The following is a 17,707-nucleotide window of genomic DNA, read 5'->3' on the forward strand; positions in this document are numbered from 1 at the left end:
AAATCTAAATATTTTCTCATCTTTCTGGGGATAAAGACCCCTTAATACATGTAATTCTAATTCTCAGCTTTCAGGTGTCTGATGTTCAGATTTTTCAAGAATGTGTACTACATAAAACAGAAGCCTTGCTCAAGAAGCTCAACTGTAAAGAACGAGAGAGAGAAAGCTGGACGGCGGCGGGAAGAAAAACACAAGATTCAGGAAAAGGCAATAGCCACCATCCAAAACATGGGTTAAGTGTAAGGAATCGAAACCCCAGCAACTGTTAATTGGAAATGTGATCTCTCACTGAACGTGATAGAGCAGCAGAGACGGAGATGAAATCTAGGTAACACGTTGCCCAGGCTGTTGGCTCAGTTCCCATCACACAAGGCTCCAACCCTTTCCTCTGCCTGCTCTGCCGCCTTCCCCCATCTAGGGCAGAAACAGAGAATGGGTCTCCGAGGACGAGTAGGACAGAGCACCGGGTGTGAGGGAAGACCTAAACTGCTCCATCTTAAAGTTGGGTGGGAGTTCAGTGACCACGAAGGGCCCAGGACGCTGGAACACAGCTTTGTGCGGGGCGTGTGGAGCAGGGGTGGCGAGCAACAAACCGTGAATCAGGTGCGGTACTCAGTCAGCAGCCACGGCTTAACTACACACATCGACGCGTGTCTGGGACAGTTTTATAATCCTACCACGCCCTCTTACAACCCTCTCCGCAGCCCTCAAGCCTCAGTGCCTACAGCTGAGCGGGACAAACTACGATTTCCTCAGGAAAAGATGGACTCCTTCCACTTTTCCCACCAATCGCTCTTGATCAGTAAAATACTGAGGACGTGTGACCGGGCGTGACAACTGAGAGGGCGTTATTTCCCCTACCGAAATGCAAAGGTAAATGCTCCCACACGCAGACTCAAAGGGCGCATGCGTCGGCGATTACGGAGGCGGCGGCCGAGCCAGCCCGCGCGCAGTACATCTTCCCTGGGGCCGGCTCGGCCACCGACGCCCCGCCCACCTTCCCCGCCGGAAGCGGAAACGCCCCTCGCTCCCGGGAGTTTTCCGGTCGCTAGTTCCGGAAGTGGAGGTGCTCTGGGCTCAGTGGCCATGGCGCTGGCTGTCTTGCGCGTCCTGGAGCCCTTCCCGACTGAGACGCCGCCGCTGGCGGTGTTGCTGCCGCCCGGGGGCCCGTGGCCTGCGACAGGGCTGGGCCTAGTGCTGGCGCTGCGGCCGGCGAGCGAAAGCCCTGCGGGGCCCGCGCTGCTCGTTGCGGCTCTAGAAGGTCCGGGCTCCCAGAACGAGCAGCGAGGGCCCGGGCCTCCGCAGCTGCTGGTGAGCCGCGCGTTGCTGCGGCTCCTGGCGCTAGGCCCCGGGGAGCGAGTGCGAGCGCGGCCTGTGCGGCGGCCTCCGGCGCTGGGCTGGGCGCTGCTTGGCACGTCTCCCGGGCCGGGGCTGGGGCCTCGAGTCGGGCCGCTGCTGGTCCGCCGCGGGGAGATCCTGCCCGTGCCTGGTTCGCGAGTGCTGGAGACGCGGCCGGCCTTGCAAGGGCTGCTGGGCCCAGGGACGCGGCTGGCTGTAACTGAGCTCCGCGGGCGGGCCAGACTGGGCCCGGAGAGTAGGGACCACAGCCACCCCCCACCCCCGCCCGTGGTATCCTCCTTTGCTGTTTCCCACGCAGTCCGGCAACTTAAAGGAGTTTTGGGAGGGGCTGGAGATACACTGGGTGTGACCCGGAGCTGTCTCCGGGGTCTCGGGCTCTTCCAGGGCGAATGGGTATGGGTGACCCGGGTCGGAGAGTTCCCAAACACCTCCCAGCCGCACTTGGCTAAAGTACAGGTCCTAGAACCTCGCTGGGACCTGTCCGAGAGACTGGGACCCAGCTCTGGGCAGCTGGGAGAGCCACTCGCTGACGGACTGGTGTTTGTGCCTGCTACTCTGGCTTTTAATCTCGGCTGTGACCCCCTGGAAGTGGGAGAGCTCAGAATTCAGGTCAGGAATGCTGCTTTTCCTTCTGCCCTCTTCTCTCTCTTAACTGAATTGGAAGGCTAGCTGTAGAATTTCGGTCCCCTGTCCCTTACAGCCTTAGACTTTGCACTTCAGGTCTCTTAGCCTTGTTTACCCAGTCTCCATTATCAGACTGTCTCCATAGTGGTGCATGGGAAGAGCTCATGTGTTAAGGTGAAAAGTGAGGTTCACTGTCAAGTACCAGATGTGCGGACTCTTATGCTAATCAGTAACTTGGGTGCTACATCAGAATGATGTCTTGGTACCTCCCGCTTTCGCTTTTCATTGACTTCCTATTCTAACACTTTTTCTGATAAAAGTCTACCATCCTTTACTTCAGACCTAAAAATGAAAACTCCTTAAATCCTTTTATGATCTCAGTACCATAACTTTAACATCATTTCCCCTCCTCCAGCCTTTTGAGTCTTCGTTAGGATATTTACCTTATTCTTTTTATGATTATATAATCTGTCTAATCCTCAATCATATATTGTAAATTCCTTGAAAGGGCTCTTTGTTATCTTTGGTGCCTGGTATTTAATATCTTATTAAATACATTTAAGAGACATTCTTGAAGTGTTTCGGTTTCTGCCTTTACTTCAAAAAAATACAGTTGTGCTGGGGGGCCACAATGCAGTTTAGTTTCTAAGCATATAAGTGTACTTGAAATTAACTAGCTAGAACAACACCAGCTCTTGCATTGATTTAACCCCCCAGGTGCCCAGTGGTCATATGTAAAAACATGTCCATCAGTGTAGAAACTTGTTAGGTGAGTGACCAGTTAATACTGTGCGATGGAGCTGGTATGTGACTCCATGAAAGAGCACTTGACTAGCCCGAGAAGCCCTGGATCCAGCCTAGCCCTCAAACCACACTAAGCAAACAAGTCCACTAAGATGTCCATATGTGAGTAACAGTGGGAGTGGGTTTCTTCCGACTGAAGGAAACTGGTATGTTGGAGCTCCTTCGGTTGGAACAGCCCTGTTAGCTTGGTGAGGCTGTTCCCGAAGCTGGCTGTGGGAGCTAGCTCCTGTCTGTAGTCCTAGAACTGAGAAGCTGAGGCGGGAAAATTGCTGAGTTGATGATCAACCTGAGCTCTAGAAAGAGACAACAAAACCATATCCTTTTCTCACAGCCAGAATTCGGTGTCTTCACAAAAGACCACTTAGTGTCAATTCCAGTAGCTGCCTAGTGTCACTCAAAGAGCTTGTAGGGGCAGGGCATAGTGGTGTTTGCCTGTAATCCCAACACTTGGGAGGTGGAAACAGAAGGATCAAGAATTCAAGAGCACTCCCACCAACATAGGGACCAGTCTGGGCTACATGAAACCCTGACTCAAAAACAGACAGGACTTACAAAAATACATTTTTTTTTTTTTTTAAATTTGGTTTTTCGAGACAAGGTTTCTCTGTAGTTTTGGTGCCTGTCCTGGATCTCGCTCTGTAGACCAGGCTGGCCTCAGACTCACAGAGATCCGCCTGGCTCTTCCTCCCGAGTGCTGGGATTAAAGGCATGCACCACCACTGCCCGGCTCAAAAATACATTTCTTTGCCCCTTACTGGCTTTGGGCTAAGTAACAGGTTTCAAAGAAAGGTCCAGGAAGATTCTCTTTACATGCAGCTTTTTGGAACCAGGGTCACAAAGAGTTGACATGGCTTCTTAGTACACATTAGAAGGAGAGTTTTTGGTTTTCTAAGGACGACAGAGATACACAGTTTGGCTACCTCAGGCTGCTAGCCTTGATGTAAAGACAAAAGGCAGATGTAGACAATGGCTGCTAAGAGGGTAAAACCTGTCTCCTTGGAGGTTGTAAGGTGATGATTGTTTCTCCGTTAGAGGTATCTGGAAGGCTCCATCACCCATGAAGACCAAAGAAGCTCTTCACTGCTGTCTGGGCCTCCGTTTGCCAGAGAGTTACACATTGAAATTGTGTCCTCACCGCACTACAGCTCTGATGGAAACTATGACCATGTTCTTTACCGGCACTTTCACACACCCAGGTCAGCTGCCTACTCCTTTTAAGGAAAAGAACACCTCACCTTGTCCCTCTCCATCCTTGTCCAGCCCATGCCTCAGGTCCGGGTACCCCAGGGCTACTGGCTTAGGAACTGCATGATAGTCAGTATTGTGGCAGGGAGCCTTGGAAGGTGATTTGAGCATTCTAAGAAGGAAAGGACTGTTTGGTCAAAAAGCACTCTCAAAGAGCCACGGATGCTCCCATCTCCAGCCTCACCGTCATTTCCCCAACAATCTAAGTCTTAATTGTTCCCTAAAAATTGGAAGCTGTGGGTCTTACAGCCCAGCTGTGTCAGTATGACACACTTCCTGACACTCCTAGTGTGAGCTGACTGAGGCCACTGATGTGTTACAGGGTGGTCCAGGAAGGGGATGTTCTGTGTGTACCAACAGCTGGGCACGTTGAGATTCTGGAAGGACGCCTGGAGAAACTGCCCAGGTATGCAGCTGCCGCCTCCTCTATGGTACAGAGTCATAACCTAAGTGCAGTTCAACAGTCTCCTCCCAAGTTGTATGTAATAGTTTTGTGCTAAAGGATATTTTATTACTGCTAGAGAGGAAAAAAATGCAGTTTCTGGTTCCCGAGTGGACCAACCAAAGACATGTTAAGAGTCACTGCCTAGGGCTGGGGTGTAAGGAGTGGTAAAGCACTTGCCTAGCATGTGAGGGGGCTCTCTATTTGGTTCCTTGCGCGCACACACACACACACAACACTGAGTGAACAACACTTTAATGGACCTGGAGCTACAGTTAAGTGTGGAACACTTGCCTGGCTTGACTGGAGGCCCTGGGTTCAATCCCCAGCACATATAAGTTGGGGATGGTGGTGTACATCTGTACTTAACAATACTTGGGAGGTGGAGGTAGGAAGATCATGAGTTCAAGGCCAGCCAGGGCTTAATGAAACTTCATGGGGGAAGGGAGTAGAGACTACTTTAGCCTTCTATGAAGGGAAGAAAGTGTACCCCAGGTAGTAGTCCTTCTGCCTTTCTTAGACTGGTTCCCATTGCCTGTATTTTTTTCTTCTTCTGTTATATTTCTCTGTGGTGTGTGTGTGTCTGAGTCTGAGCACTCGAGTGCACACTCATGGTTTCGTGCACGTGAGTGCCACAGTGCACATGTGGAGGTCAGAGGATTACTCTCGGGAGAAGGGTTTGGAAAGAGAACTTGGGTTTGAGGTTTGGCAGCGAGTGCCTTTACCTACTGAGCCATGCCCTTCCTGCCTTTGTTGTCCTTAGGTTTATTTAAAGATTTATTAAGGCAAAAGGAACCCTTGACAGTACCAGGGACTGACGCTAAGGGAGCACTACTCCCCTCGTGTTTTATTAGGGAGCACAGTTGACAGACAGGCTAGCCCAACTTTGACACCTGTCACTTGCAAGTTTTCTGCCTCGTCCTGTGTCCTATGCCAAGAGAGATGCCCCGCCAGGAGGGCCTGGTTCATCTTTGTCAACATCCAGAGCCTGGTTCCTGTTGGTGCCTGGTGCTCCCTGTGATAGCAACCCTAGGCCAATCGGGCCTGGCGTCGGGGCTGGTACTTACTAGTCTCTCCTGCCCCTGTCTCTCTTGTTGAACAAATGCCTAAGAGCTAGTACTGTGTGTTGTGGTTGGTGGTGGTGCTGACGGTGGTGGTGGTGGTTTTTGTTTTTTTAAGACGTGGTTATCTGTGTCGCTTTGGCTGTCTTGGAACCTGCTCTGTAAATCAGGCTGGCCTTGAACTCACAGTGGTGTTGTATTTTTGAGTAAGGGCCTTACGCTGTAGCTCAGGGTGGCCGCAAACTCATTATGTAACCTAGAATGACCTTGTACTTGGAGCAATTCTCCAGGCTCAGCCTCCTGAGTGCTAGAATTACCATGCCTGACTTAGCTGTTTTGTTTTGAGACATGTCTCACTATGGATCTCTGACTGGTCTGGAAATCACAGATATCCACCTGCATCTACCTCCCAAATTCTGAGATTAAAGGCATGCACCACCATGCCCATCTTGACTTGGATTATTTTTTGAGAAAGGGTTTCATGTAGCCCAGGCTAACTTCAAAATACATGTGTGAATGATGGCCTTGAACTTCTGATCTTCCTGTTTCTAACTCCTGACTCCTGAGATTTATAGGTGTGCACGCACAAATCTATGTGGTGCTTTCAAACAGACCAGGGCTTTGTGCTAGCTGCTAGCTGCCTTAGCCTCTTCCCAGTTAGTAGCTTAAATACCTCTGACTCATGGTGACACTGGTTAGGCTAGGCAAGCATTCTGTCAGCTAAACTAAACTCACAGCCCCTGACTTAGTTTTCTGTGGAAAAACTGAACACCACCCACACTTCATACTGTCAAAGGAAAAAGCACCAGCAGGTCATTTTCTGGACTGCTGCCGACCAGCTCCAGCTACCTGTCTTCTCAAGGAAACCAAGGTTGGGAAAGTAAGCAGCTGAGTTCAAGGGCAGGTGTAGGACGTTAGCCACCTAGGCATGGTGAGGGAAACCCAGGAGCTCCTTAGATTGGCTAGAAAGGAACTCCATCATTGATGGACCCTCTTCAGCCTCCCTTAGTCTTGGCTTTACCAACCAGAGCTACCTGGGATTCATCTGCTCCACTGCCTCGCCAGCACCTGCTCTCTGGCGGTTTGGAACACAACCCAGTACTCCCTCAGCAGAGCTCTGGTGAAGTCTAGATCTCTGGCCGTTCTACTTCCTGAAGTGGAGCACCACCCTCTGCTGAAGAAGTCGGCCCCTTCCCAGCTCCCCACAGTGCCATCCCCCATTGCTTTCCTATACACTGCTTCCAGGGTGTACTGACAAGATTTCCGGCGTGGTAGAGGTGTGAGGCTGTATACTCAGCTGCAGTGGTACAGTTTTCTGAACTAGAGCAGGGCTCAGACCTTTCACCTGCATGCACCAAGCTCTAGGTTGGGTACACAGCACATACTTTCCCTTAGGTTTTAGTTTTTAACACAGCCACTGCCAGCCATAATACTTAGAGAAAATGTATTGTTTGGGGTATGTGTTTGTGAACACGGGTATGCAGGTGCATGTGTGTGTGTGGAGGCCCCGAGGTTGACATCAAGTGTCTTCAATTGCTCTCCACCTTATACTTTGAGGCAGGGTCTCTCGCTGCACCTGGAACTCTTTTTTTTTAGGCTAGTTTGTCTCACCAGCTCACCCTGGTGAGTCCCTGTCTCCTCCTCCTGTGCTTGCTGGGGTTACGGGCAGGTGACCATACCCACCCATCTTTTATGTGGCTCTAGGGCTCTGGACTCTGGCCTTTCTATTGTTTGGGTAGTACTTTACAGCTGAGCCGTCTCCCCAGCCCCTTATAAGACTTGTAATGCAAACCTTCCTCTACTTGGAAGTACTCCCACCTACCTTTGCTGCCAGAGTGGGCAGCTTGGCAACTATATGGCATTTTGAGTAAAGGAATTTGCATCCTGAAGGGTCTTAGAGAGGCCTAGAGTGTAATTGTTCCTGGTGTCTCACTGCCTAAGAATTAAAAGGAGGAGAATTTAATCATGTCTGCCCGGGAGACTGAGTGACTAGCCGTTATCTGTTCTTACCCTCTTGCCGTTAGTAGCATAAGTACCTCTGATTCACAGTGACACTGGGTGTGATTGCTTAGCCTTGGTTATACCTCCAGATTGCATAAAATACAGATGCCTGACACACCCAGACCAGGACTAGAATCAGGATGAGCCTATGGGCTGTGTGTCTGTTTCTTTCAAAGGATGAAGTAATATTTTTTTAAATTCCATTTATTTATTTAAAAATGTGTGTTCGGGAGCTTATGGAGGTCAGAAGACAACTTGTAGGAGTTGGTTCTCTCCTACCATGTGAGTTCCAGGGATTGAACTCAGGCAGTCAGGCTTGGTAGCAAGTGCCTTTACCTGCCCAGCCAGCTGGTTGGCCCCAGTGTTCACTTTTGAAATTAAAGTGAGTGGCTCTGAGATTGGAAGACCTTGACTACAACCTGGCCTCTTACACTCTTTTGGGGGTGGGGGAGTTCGAGACAGGGTCTCTCTCTGTAGCCCTGGCTGTCCTGGAACTTGCTGTGTAAACCAGGCTGCCTTGGACTCAGAGATCCTCCTGCCTCTGCCTCCGGAGCTGAGAGTAAGGGTGTACGCCGCCGCTTGAGGCCTCACTTCCCCTTAAAGTGTACGGTTCAGCTGGTCATGGTGACATGTACCCATCATTCCACCTACTTAAACTGACACAGAGGATCACCTGAGGTTATGAATTTGAGGCCATTCTAGAAAACACAGAGAGACCTCTTTCAAAATAAACAAGTGTATAATTCAATAGTTTTTGTTGTAGTTACAAAATTGTGCAAACATCTCTAGTTCTTGAACTTTCCTAACCACAAAACAAACTACCCACTAGTAATCATTCCCTGTTTCTTTCCCTGTCGCATGGACTGAGAATACGTGAAAACCATTTCTTTTTAAACCCTCACAGATCATTGCAGGACAGAGAATTACTCATCCCACTGTAGTACTGTAGCGTAGCCTGTCTATCTCATGACCTTCCTGCTTCAGCCTCCCCGGGACTAGAGTTAGATGGCATTATTAAGGAATCTAACTTCAGTTAGCGTTTGCCGGATTATTGAATAAGAAACAAGGGATACCTCGGTCTGAGATCTGGGACCCTGGTGCAGCAGTACAGGAGAGAGACTCTTCTGAAGCCAGGGAAGCGGCCATAGGTCGCAATGCTCAGTGATGGCGGCTTCACCTTTTGGAGCAGGTGGCTAGGACATGTGCCGGGAGAAATGCCCTCCCGGCTATCTGATGGCCGTACGGGGGGTTCAGGAGGACAGACAGCTGCCCTCAGAGGCGTTATGGTCCAGTCAGGCAGACAGGACCATCTGCTTTCCTCCCTCCCAGCCCCCATCATGCCAGTCTCAGGGTAATCACCTGTGCTGCTCCTAAGTCCACCCTTTATGAGAGAGCCACCTGCTCTTGGAGGGGGCAGATGTGGACTCTGGGTCTTGGGTTCCTTGGCCTCTTTCTTGCAGGTGGCGGGAGGTGTTTTTTAAAGTGAAGAAAACAGTTGGGGAAGCCCCAGCTGGGCCAGCCAGTGTCTTCCTGGCGGATACCACCCACACCTCTTTATACATGGTAAGGCCTTGGGCGGGAGGAGACCTGGCAGCGGGCTGGGAACACTGGAGTCACGGGCCTCTTCCCACCTTTCACAGGCAGGCTCTGCCCTGAGCCGTGTTCCACTGCTGCCTTCAGAAAGGTCCACTCCCTGGGACAGCTTGTCTCCTCCAGGCCTGGAGGCCTTGGTGAACGAGCTCTGTGCCGTCCTGAAGCCTTACCTGCAGCCTGGGTGAGTGAGGTGTGAATCCAGGCCTGAGAAGGGCCTGCTCAGAGCATCCCTGCGGAGCAACATCCAGAGAAGTAGCTCCCAATGGTCCAGCCAGAGTTGGGGGCCGCAAGCCAGGACACCTAGTCCAGGCCACCAGCAGACTCCCAGGTGCTGTCACTGAGCCTGCTTTTCTGCTCGGGGAGTCCATGATCCATCCTGGCCTTTACCACTCCATCCCTGAAGGACACAGTGCCCCATTCCAGGGGCCCAGGTCTAAACCCAGACCCCTCCTGTGCTCTTCAGACTAGAGCTCTCAAGCTAGGCTTCACTGAAGGCACGGTGGTCTGTGGCTGCAGAGCACTCTGAGTTCATTGCTTCTGCCTGAGCACCAGAGAAGGTATAAGACAGGGCCTCAGAGTGGAGACAGCCTGAATGGGAGTTAGGGAGGCACAAGGGTCCCTGTGTTACTGGAGTCTTAACATTGGGGCAGAAAGTGGCGGACAGTGTATATTCCTTAATTGCAGAGGAGCCTTGCTCACAGGAAGCAGCTGTATACTTCTTCGAGGGCCCCCAGGCAGTGGGAAGACCACAGCAGTCACGGCTGCATGTAGCCGCCTCGGGCTCCATTTATTGAAGGTGAGAGCCTCTGGAGAGGATCCCAAGCACTTCCCCCCAGCCCAGATTCTGCCCCTCTCTCTTCCTCTGTTCCCTCATTACCACCTAGCAGTTCTAACCCTGGAGCCCCGTAGTCTGGGCTAATGTATAGCCCATGATGCTCAGCTCCTCAGAGGTCCTTTCAAGGTTGCATATCCCAAGGAATGGCTAGGGTAAAAAAAGCTAAGACCCGGTCAGTGCTCCTCCTTCGCCGGTCCCTGCTCTCCACAGAAAGACTGTCTGCTTCCGACTCCTCCCACCTCTCTCCCTTCCACAGGTGCCCTGCTCCAGCCTCTGTGCAGACAGCAGTGGGGCCGTGGAGACAAGGCTGCAGGCCGTCTTCTCCCGGGCCCGCCGCTGCAGGCCTGCTGTCCTGTTGCTGACAGCTGTGGACTTTCTGGGCCGGGACCGCGATGGGCTGGGAGAGGATGCCCGTGTGGTAGCCACACTGCGTCACCTCCTCCTTGATGAGGACCCTCTCAGCAGGTACTTACAGAGAGGCGGGTGACGAAGGGGAAGTCCCCCCTAAGTCTTTACAGCCCTTTATTCCTTATTTCCTCACCCCTGCTGGCTTCTCAGAAATCTCACCTGCCTATCCAGGGCCTGGATTCTTAGGAGTCACCAGACGTAGGAGGGTGCAGTCTAGCGTTTTGGAGGAAGCACTAGATTGAAGCCTTTGTCCTCATGAGCTCCCCCTGTGACGCACAGACCCCCCCCTCAATAGTGTCCCCACAGGTCGTGCTGGGACTTTGGGTGGCGCTCGTCCCTGCCCAATCCCGACACCAGTCATCCCCACAGCTCGAGCTGTGGGCTGTGTTCTACACTCCGCCCGTCCCTCTGTCTGCAGTTGCCCTCCGCTGATGGTGGTGGCCACCACAAGCCGTGCCCAGGACCTGCCCGCCGATGTGCACACAGCATTTCCTCATGAGCTGGAGGTGCCAGTGCTGTCTGAGGAGCAGCGGCTCAGTGTCCTGCAGGCCCTCACTGCCCACCTTCCCCTGGGCCAGGAGGTGAACCTGCCCCAGCTGGCACGACGCTGTGCTGTGAGTGTCTACGCAGGTTCCTCGTCACACTAGGACTTCGGTCCTGCATGAGGTGGTGTCCTGTGAGACGGGAAACCGCCAGAGCCTCTGCAGCTGCAGTCCAGACCCCACGGGCTCTACCTGCTACGCCATGCCCATGTCCTTTTGTATAATTCCCTAGGGCTTTGTGGTAGGGGACCTCTATGCCCTTCTGACCCACACCAGCCGGATAGCCTGTGCCAGGATCAGAGCCTCGGGGTAAGGGGGGCTCATCATGGGGACGGTGGCTGGGCAGGTGGGGAGAAAGTAGTGGAACCCGCAGAGAGGTTCTGTCTCTCTGTTGTTTTGTGACAGTCTTAATCTGTAACCTGGTTGGCCTGGTCCTTTTTTATTTTCATTTTTTTAAGATGGTCTCAGCCTTGGCTGCCCTGGAATTCACTGTGTAGTCTTACAGGTGTAAGCCTAGCCCCACGTTTCTCTCTGTAGTTTGGCAGATAAATTGAGTGAGGAGGATGAGGGGGCGCTGTGTGCGGCTGGCTTTCCCCTGCTGGCCGAGGACTTTGGGCAGGCCTTGGATCAACTGCAGACAGCTCACTCCCAAGCTGTGGGTGCCCCCAAGGTGAGAACCAGGTCCTCGTGGTGGGGCAGGTGCTCCCCCTTGCACCTCCCTACCCTACACTCCTGTGTCTCCTAGATCCCTTCAGTGTCCTGGCACGATGTGGGTGGGCTGCAGGATGTAAAGAAGGAGATCCTGGAGACCATCCAGCTCCCTCTGGAACACCCTGAGCTGCTAAGCCTGGGCCTGAGACGATCAGGCCTTCTGCTCCATGGGCCTCCAGGCACTGGCAAGACCCTCCTGGCCAAGGCAGTGGCCACCGAGTGCAGCCTCACCTTCCTCAGGTCGGCAGGCGTGGGAGGAAACGTGGGAGGCTGGTGGGAGGGCGGGAGGAGAGGACAACTGTATACGCTGAACACCTGTGGTGGGTCTCACTCATCCGTCTATCGCTCAGCGTAAAGGGACCAGAGCTCATCAACATGTACGTGGGCCAGAGTGAGGAGAATGTGCGGGAAGGTGAGTGAGCAGGGAGAGGCGGAGCCTTGGGTCCTTCTCCAACTGCAGGGGCCCTCACCTTCCTCCCCCAGCTGCTGCTCATGGTCAGCCGAGTCGGGCAATTGTCCGGGCTGAACTGCCCGGCCCGTTGCCCGCCCTCCCCCCCGACTTCAAGCTCCCTGACACCCTCCTGCGAGCCCTCTCTCTCAGTGTTTGCCAGGGCCAGGGCTGCTGCTCCGTGCATCATCTTCTTTGATGAACTAGACTCCTTAGCTCCAAGCCGGGGGCGAAGCGGAGATTCTGGAGGTGTGATGGACAGGTCAGGAGTCCAGTGTGGGGATGGAGTCTGGGATCCCAGAAGGGGGGGATGTGAGATTAGTCTTCAGGTCGGGGATCTGCCCTTCCAGTTCAGAGCTGGTAGAATGGAAGCTAAAAAGGAGTTGGGTGTGGAACTTTGAGGAGGAGGGCTGCCTGTGTGGAGAGGGACGTGGTGCCGAACTCAGCAAGGACCTTGCTGAAGTAGCCTTCAAAGAGACGCACGGCAGCCTGAGGGCACACCAAGGACTCTGGCCTTTGCCTCCTCCCCACAGAGTGGTGTCTCAGCTCTTGGCTGAGCTGGATGGGCTCCACAGCACTCAGGATGTGTTTGTGATCGGAGCCACCAACAGGCCAGACCTCCTGGATCCTGCCCTTCTGCGGCCTGGCAGGTGGGTATCCTGGACCTCTCTTCCCAACCAGACCCCTCCAGGCTTGTGTCTTGACCTCTGCATGTCCTTCACCTCTCATGGCTGGCAGCCCTGACGCTTTTACTGTTTCTGTCTCTGAAGGTTCGACAAGCTGGTGTTTGTAGGGGCAAGTGAGGACCGCGCCTCCCAGCTGCGTGTTCTGAGCGCCATCACGCGCAAGTATGCTTTGTCAAAGAGCTGGGGCCTTGGGATGGCCGGGGAGTGTGTGCCAGTCAGTGAGGCTCTGGAGGGGGAGGTGGAGCCAGCTTGAACATTTCTGGTATGGGTGTAACAGGTTCAAGCTGGAGGCCTCTGTGAGCCTGGTGAACGTGCTGGATCGCTGCCCGCCCCAGCTGACAGGTGCAGACCTCTATTCTCTCTGCTCGGACGCCATGACAGCTGCCCTCAAACGCAGGGTTCGAGACCTGGAGGAAGGTGAGCCCCCTTGCCAGCCCCAGAGGGGAACCAAAACGCTAGTGGGAGGCGGGCGGGCCTGGCCCGCATTTCAGGGGGGCAGCTGAGCAGGAAGGAGCCTCCCCAGGGCTCCCTCCTTCCTAGGCACAGACCAGGCCTCGGTTCTTCAGCTAGGTGGGCTCTGCCTTACCCTTCCTTGCCGCCCCCCAGGGCTCGAGCTGGGGAGCTCAGCGCTGCTGCTCACCATGGAGGACCTGTTGCAGGCCGCAGCCAGGCTGCAGCCCTCAGTCAGCGAGCAGGAGCTACTCCGGTACAAGCGCATCCAGCGCAAGTTTGCCGCCTGCTAGGAGCTGCCTGCCCTCTTTGTCTGCATCTGCCCACACTGCTGAAGGTACCTGCTGCCATGTCACCTGAAGGCTGCCTTCCTCCAGGAGATCCCCTGTGGGCCATAGTGGGAGGCCCTTGTGTTTGGGAGGAGGGCCAGACCTGACAGCCTGGGAGCTTGGCAGCCTGGGTATCAGTTGAGGTACCAGTTGTGGCAGAAAATAAAGTGTATACTGCCCCCTGCTGGAGACGCAAGGGGTTGCGGTGCAAAGGGCAAGGGTATGGGAGGATTCAGGTCTGGGGAGGGGATGGACACCACGGGGGCATGTCACTTCTGAAAGAGACACAAGGCACAGGGGGATTGAAAAAGGACAGACTGTATTGTTGACTCCCCATTTGCCTGACCCCACATCCCCTGCACCAGCTGCAGAATCTATGTTAGAGTCGGTCTTGGGATGGGGACCTGAGTTAGTCCCACCCCAGAGGCTGCCACTGTCTGGGCAGGAGGCTTACAGGATCAAAAGCCACACTCAGCCGGTCTTCTTGAGCACATGGATGAAATAGCAGGGAACGTAGGCCTGGCCGGGCTTGTAAGGCTTGAAGTCGCCCAGGACGCTGTGTTGGCACTTGCCCCCGAAGGCTGCTTGGAGCAACTCCGTGAAGGACGCCAAGCAGTGTGGGTAGTAAGAGAGCCGGAACTTACTGCAACAGGGCCCCCAGCCAAGCATGAGGGCTGCTGGCCTCAGCTCTCCCCACCTCCATCACCTCACTGCCGCCAAACCGTGCCATACCTGAAGCCAGGAGAGCCGTCTCTGCCAGCGCCTGGCACCTGCACTGTGTAGTCCAGGGTCACCATGTGGGCCTTGTTGTTCACTGCCAGCACTGAGGTTGTGATGTCCTTGGTCAGGTCACTCTGTAAGCAGCGGCGGCAGCAGCTGCATTAGCTTCCATAAGCCACCGTGGGGCTTCCGACCTCCACTCATACCTCCCACTCGGGGCCAGCCCAACCTTATAGTAGATGTTCTTCCCTTGGGGTGCATAGCCTGTGCTGAGGATGTGGTCGTAGTTACGGTGATCGATGACCAGCAGGCCCCCGGGCCGCACCATGCTTGCAATGTTCTTCAGCGCCAGCCGGTGGTCACTCTGGTCACCTGGGTGCCAGGCAGGGCCACAGACACCATCTGCTTGGGCCTCCAGCACCAACTCCCTCCCATCTCCCTCCCAAGCGCCAGCACTAAGGAAGAGAGGCAAAAAGCAGGTCTGCCTTGTCAAGGCAGCCAGCCAGCCACCATCAGACACGGCAGAGCTCACGGCAAAAGCCACAGCCAAGGCCACACGCTCGCTCACCTTTGCAGTCTGGCAAGTGAGCAAAACTGTTCCCGAGGCAGATGACGGCATCAAAGCCATCTCCTGCTGGCACATCTTGGTTCAGAGTCAACCAGTTGGCTTCTTCAATGACTGGAGGCCGGGGGTGGGGATTGCAGAATCAGTGGCATCATAGTATAGCGGCAGCCGCCTCCACCCAGGGACACATGGGACTCATTGGGGACATAGAGAGTGAAATGGGAGAGAGCCATTGTTGGAAAAGCCAGCTCTCTACAGGCTTTCATAGCGGGGAGAGACAGGATGCTGTAGAGATTTAAAAGTAGCTCTGCAGAACCCCTGTGTTGGTGTGCACCTCTAGCCCCTGCTGGATGGAAAGCTGAGGCAGGAGAATCACTTGGACCTAGCCTAGCCAGAGCAGGCAACATGGGAAAGCAAAAATGCTGGCATAGCTCAATTGTCAAGTATCTGCTTAGTATGCCCAAGGTCAATCCCGAGCACCAAAAATACAAGCTCCATCTTTCAGATTTATTTATTTACTATGCATACAGTGTTCTGCCTGCATGTATGCCTGCACACCAGAAGAGGGCACCAGATCTCATTACAGATGGTTGTGAACCACGGCGTGGTTGCATCAGGACCTCTGGAAAAGCAGCCTGTGCTCTTAACCTCTTAGCCATCTCTCCAGTCCCAACAAGCCCGTTCTTTACGCCTGGTATCTTATTCTGACAGCGAAGCCTTCCTCTTTAGGAAGATGACAGGAACTTCACTGTACCCTGAGGACACACGCCGCACAAAAGAGCTCAGGGCAGAGAGGAGTGCCCCTGGGAGCGTATGGCCAGGGCCCTGACTGGACCTACGTACCCCACTTGTCAAAGGCTGGCTCCTGCCTCCGGTTCCAGCGCTCCTTAAGTGCGTACTTCAGCATCTTGTCACTGGCGTCCACACTCGTCACGCTGAAGCCCTCTTCCACCAGCATGATAGAGTCCACTCTGGATGAGGTCGGAGAGGAGGGGCAGGGAGGACCAGTTAGGAGAGCCTGGGAGGCCAAGGAGGAGGCCGTGCGTGTGGCCTCCATGTTCTCCAAACATGGCATTTCACAGACCATTCCTCTGCTTCCTGCCTCAGACCACCTCCACTGACCTCAGGTGGCCCATGAGTATATTCCTCTTTTTACTTTCTTTCTTTCTTTCTTTCTTTCTTTATTTATTAAGGGAACAGGGCTTCACTGTGTAGCCCTGGCTATCCTGGAATTCACTCTGTAGACCAGGCTGGCTTCGAACTCACAGAGATCTGTCTGCCTCTGCCTGCTGAGTGCTGGGATTCAAGGCATGCTCCACCACTGCCCGGGATGAGTATATTCCTTATACTTAGCAAAAAAAGGTTTTTTTGAAGGTTTTTAGCCTGATTTACATAGTGAGTTCCAGGATAACCAGGCCTTTAAAGGGAGACCCTGCCTTAAAAAACAAATTCAAAATTTTAATTTTATGTGTCTTGCCTGAATACATGCATCATGTGCATGCCTGGTGTCCGCAGAAGCCAAAGGAAGACGTTGGGTACCAAACCTGGGTCTCTGTAAGAGCATAAGCACTCCTAACTGCTAAGCCATCCCCCCGGCCCCCTCTTATTTATTGAGTACGGGTCTCATATGGCCTGGAATGCACAGAGATCCACCTATGTAGACCTCACAAAGTGCTGGGATTAAAGGTATGTGCCACCACACCTGGCAGCAATACTTTTTAATTTAAATTTACCCCCCCCCCCACACACACACACAGGGTTTCTCTGTGTTGCAGCTCTAGCTGTCCTGGAACTTGCTTTGTGGACCAGGCTGGCCTTGAACTCCCAGAGATCCACCTGCCTCTGCCTCCCAAGTGCTGGGATTAAAGGCAAAATTTTTAATTATGTCTTATGTGTGCATGTGAGTGCAGTGCCGTCCAAAGCCAGAAGAGGACATTCAATTCTCCTGGAATGGAATTACAGACTATTGTGAACCAGCTGACATAGGCACTAGGAACGGAATACCTGTCTTCTGCAAAAGCAGTGGGTGCTCTTTAGTTGCTGAACCATCTCTCCAGCTGAATATTTTTTAAAAAATAATCGGAACCAGGCACTCTACAAATGTGCACTTGAGAACTGGACACACTAGGCTCCTGGAAATAAAGTAACTCATTGAGAGGGGGCGGTATGTGTCCTGCTGGGTTGGAGTGTGGGCCAGACACTGTCCTCTCTGTCGCTCTCCACCAAATGCGAGCCTTTACTTCTTGGGAATGAGTTTCCTTGGTACTAATTGGAGAAAATCACTACTTACCTCGTGGGTTTTTGTTACAGATTGAAACACATGTAACCCAAACTCTTGGCGTAGCACTTGACTGTGCAAACAGGGCACAAATGTCCTGTTCACACTGCCCGAGGCCATCACAGGAGGCACAATGCTAGAGCCAAGGATCCATCCAGCTTGACTGAAGTCCGGCTTCTCCCTGCCCATGAACCCTTCTCTGCTCACACCCTCGCCCTGGGCCAAGTCTCCTTGGCCCCCTCCCCACACTCACCGTGCTCATTCTACCCCGTGGGCAGGGACCCCTGACCCGCCAGTGCTGCCTGCCAGGCTCCAGCCCGCAAAGGCTGCCCCACTGGCCTTCCTGTGTGCTCTTGTTTGGACTCACCCTGTGCCACAGGCCACGTCCAACACCCGACGGCAACCATGCTGGCGCAGCAGCCCAAGCAGCCACGCCTTGTACTCTGCGGTGCGGCTGCGGGTGTCCCCGATGTACAGCTGCCACACGCGAGCGGCCTCCCCGTCAGCATACTGGTCGGGGATCCCTTCTGCCGCCACCCCCAGGGAGCGGGTACGGTAAATGCTGTCCACCATCCTGACCTGCGCCTGGCTCCCGGGCCACGAGCT

The 17,707-nt window shown here is 53.7% G+C and overlaps 2 protein-coding genes across 2 annotated transcripts; one reads left to right on the forward strand and one right to left on the reverse strand.

Annotated features, from left to right (window-relative positions):
* Window positions 1-1,067: 1,067 nt before the first annotated feature.
* On the forward strand, window positions 1,068-13,734 carry Pex6 (peroxisomal biogenesis factor 6). The gene is made up of 17 exons (XM_059244106.1): window positions 1,068-1,968; window positions 3,820-3,983; window positions 4,355-4,438; window positions 8,997-9,099; window positions 9,177-9,310; window positions 9,814-9,925; window positions 10,221-10,429; window positions 10,791-10,986; window positions 11,147-11,223; window positions 11,452-11,584; window positions 11,660-11,865; window positions 11,976-12,037; window positions 12,227-12,335; window positions 12,607-12,723; window positions 12,844-12,921; window positions 13,037-13,176; window positions 13,366-13,734. The coding sequence occupies exons 1-17, from the start codon at window positions 1,087-1,089 to the stop codon at window positions 13,500-13,502; spliced, it is 2,943 nt and encodes a 980-aa protein (XP_059100089.1). The 5' UTR covers window positions 1,068-1,086; the 3' UTR covers window positions 13,503-13,734.
* A 106-nt stretch (window positions 13,735-13,840) lies between these two features.
* On the reverse strand, window positions 13,841-17,707 carry Gnmt (glycine N-methyltransferase). The gene is made up of 6 exons (XM_059244108.1): window positions 17,469-17,707; window positions 15,667-15,794; window positions 14,827-14,937; window positions 14,488-14,630; window positions 14,271-14,392; window positions 13,841-14,181 (listed from the first exon to the last, which is right to left on the reverse strand). Exons 1-6 carry the CDS (start codon window positions 17,672-17,674, stop codon window positions 14,010-14,012), a joined length of 882 nt encoding a protein of 293 aa, XP_059100091.1. The 5' UTR covers window positions 17,675-17,707; the 3' UTR covers window positions 13,841-14,009.

The sequence above is a fragment of the Peromyscus eremicus genome, chromosome 16_21 (assembly GCF_949786415.1).
Source record: "Peromyscus eremicus chromosome 16_21, PerEre_H2_v1, whole genome shotgun sequence".
NCBI classification, from domain to species: domain Eukaryota; kingdom Metazoa; phylum Chordata; class Mammalia; order Rodentia; family Cricetidae; genus Peromyscus; species Peromyscus eremicus.

Bases quoted from the DNA above. Each gene is read 5' to 3' on its own strand.
- Pex6 (XM_059244106.1), top strand. From the start codon at position 1,087: ATGGCGCTGGCTGTCTTGCGCGTCCTGGAGCCCTTCCCGACTGAGACG. The intron at 9,926-10,220 runs GTGAGAGCCTCT...TCCCTTCCACAG, and splicing joins TCGGGCTCCATTTATTGAAG to GTGCCCTGCTCCAGCCTCTG. The intron at 12,336-12,606 runs GTCAGGAGTCCA...TCCTCCCCACAG, and splicing joins TCTGGAGGTGTGATGGACAG to AGTGGTGTCTCAGCTCTTGG.
- Gnmt (XM_059244108.1), bottom strand. From the start codon at position 17,674: ATGGTGGACAGCATTTACCGTACCCGCTCCCTGGGGGTGGCGGCAGAA. The intron at 15,795-17,468 runs GTGAGTCCAAAC...GACCTCATCCAG, and splicing joins GACGTGGCCTGTGGCACAGG to AGTGGACTCTATCATGCTGG. The intron at 14,182-14,270 runs GTATGGCACGGT...GCCCTGTTGCAG, and splicing joins GACGGCTCTCCTGGCTTCAG to TAAGTTCCGGCTCTCTTACT.